At 34.4% G+C, this 1,809-nt stretch overlaps 1 protein-coding gene across 1 annotated transcript in view; it reads left to right on the forward strand.

Annotated features, from left to right (window-relative positions):
• LOC111406811 (nucleolar complex protein 2 homolog) overlaps positions 1-1,809 on the forward strand; it is a 15,803-nt gene that overhangs the window by 8,913 nt on the left and 5,081 nt on the right. Inside the window, exons 8-11 of the mRNA XM_023036183.1 lie at positions 494-532; positions 674-982; positions 1,154-1,477; positions 1,616-1,771. Coding sequence (XP_022891951.1) covers positions 494-532; positions 674-982; positions 1,154-1,477; positions 1,616-1,771 — 828 coding nt within the window. The remainder of the gene's footprint in view (positions 1-493; positions 533-673; positions 983-1,153; positions 1,478-1,615; positions 1,772-1,809) is intronic.

A 1,809-nucleotide genomic window follows, 5' to 3' on the forward strand; every position in this document is an offset into this window, starting at 1 on the left:
ATCAGAATAAGGCAATTTTGTGCTTTGATACCAATTTTGGTGCAGAAGCATTATGAAATTATTGTAATAAAAATTGAAATATGAAATATATTGGAATAACTTGCTTTGTATTAATTGAGTAACGATTGATATATGAAAAGTGTATAATTCCTCTATATTTATTAGGCAAGATTACTCCCTACTTCTAATAGTATTAGGAAATTGAAACTATAATCCTAATTAAATAAAAGATAAAGTCCTATCACAACTATACAAGAAAACTAAAAAGATAAATATGATTGAAAAGATAAACTCCTAGAAAAGATAAAACATAATTTTAGTAGGAAATTATTGATTGTAGTTGTGATGTACTACATCAGGCTGACATTGAGAGCTTATTTTGTAATTAAACATTGCCTTGTTTTCAACAATTACCTTCTGCTTCTTGGTTCTCTAATTGGATTATGATTTAAATATTCTTGAAATTGTAAAAAATTCATGTTGACTGTGATAGGATAGTGTCAACGTATTGAGTAGCTTACATTCTCCTGCTGTATAATGAACTTTCTGATATTATTGAGTTGACAAAGTTGGGTTTAATACATAAAATTTGAGCAAGCTGTCCTTATTTATTTTGCCAATTTTGAAGTTTATTCTTCAATGTCAATCTTTCTGATAAACTTTTGCAATTTTGAACCAGGCTACTGTCAGTTTATGGGCAACAAGTGCAGAGGTTCTATCATCTGCTTCCTTCCTTATCATAAAGGATGTGGCTACAATGTTTGGTTCAAATCACTGGAACACCTGCTTATCAAAAATTTCTGTGGCCTATCTTGCTCGGAGTAGAGTATCAGAAATTGTGGACGCTAAACGCTTACAGTTCCTTAGGGATTCCATAGTTGAGTTGTACTCCCTGAATGTGCAAAAATCATCTGCCAAGGTCCTTGCTTCTATAAGTCAACTTGCCAAGATGTTGCAGTGGGCTTTGCAAACAAAGAAGAAGGTATAGAGTTGGTCTGATTTGAGTGCCTTTTGATTTCATGAGCATAATTAAAATGCAAACTAACTTTATCACATGTTCAGGATATACGTGTATGATGGTTATCGTTCATATTGTTTTATTTTTTCAAGTAACTGTAAGTATATTTATTTATTTGTTAATGTTGCGAGGCAGGAAGCTGTAAAGAAGATATGCAGTTGGGAGTATGTAAACTGTATTGATCTGTGGGTGAGGTTCATATCAGCCAATATACATGATTATGACCTTCAGCCATTGATGTTTATGACCATTCAGATTATAAATGGTCTAGCTTACTTGTTTGCTGGTCCAAGATATTTCCCTCTAAGACTCAAGTGCATTCAGTGGCTTAGTTTTCTTTCCAGTTCTAGTGGATTTTTTATTCCAGTTGCTTCATTTGTGCTGGATATTTTGGAATACAAGGTGGTTAAGGAGGGTGGAAGATCACGGAATACCTTCAACATTACATCAGTACTGAAGGTCAGGGATACTAGCTTCCACTGATATTTTGCCAGATGTGATTGCTTTCTTCGATGCTTTTAAATTTAGTGCGTCGATGCTTTTAAATTTGGTGCATATCATAACCTTCTCATACAATTAAACTATCATGTGCTGCAGTTGCCAAAGTATTACCTAAAATCACAGAACTTCCAAGAAGAATGCCTTCTTTCAGTCCTTGAACAGCTTTCTCTGCACTTTGCTCAGTGGAGTTACCACATCTCTTTCCCTGAGCTAGCAGCTACTTCACTAATTCGTTTGAGAAAGTTTCATGAGATTACCCTGGCTGAAAATCTCCGGCGTATGGTGAAGCA

The sequence above is a fragment of the Olea europaea genome, chromosome 12 (assembly GCF_002742605.1).
Source record: "Olea europaea var. sylvestris chromosome 12, O_europaea_v1, whole genome shotgun sequence".
Lineage (NCBI taxonomy): Eukaryota > Viridiplantae > Streptophyta > Magnoliopsida > Lamiales > Oleaceae > Olea > Olea europaea.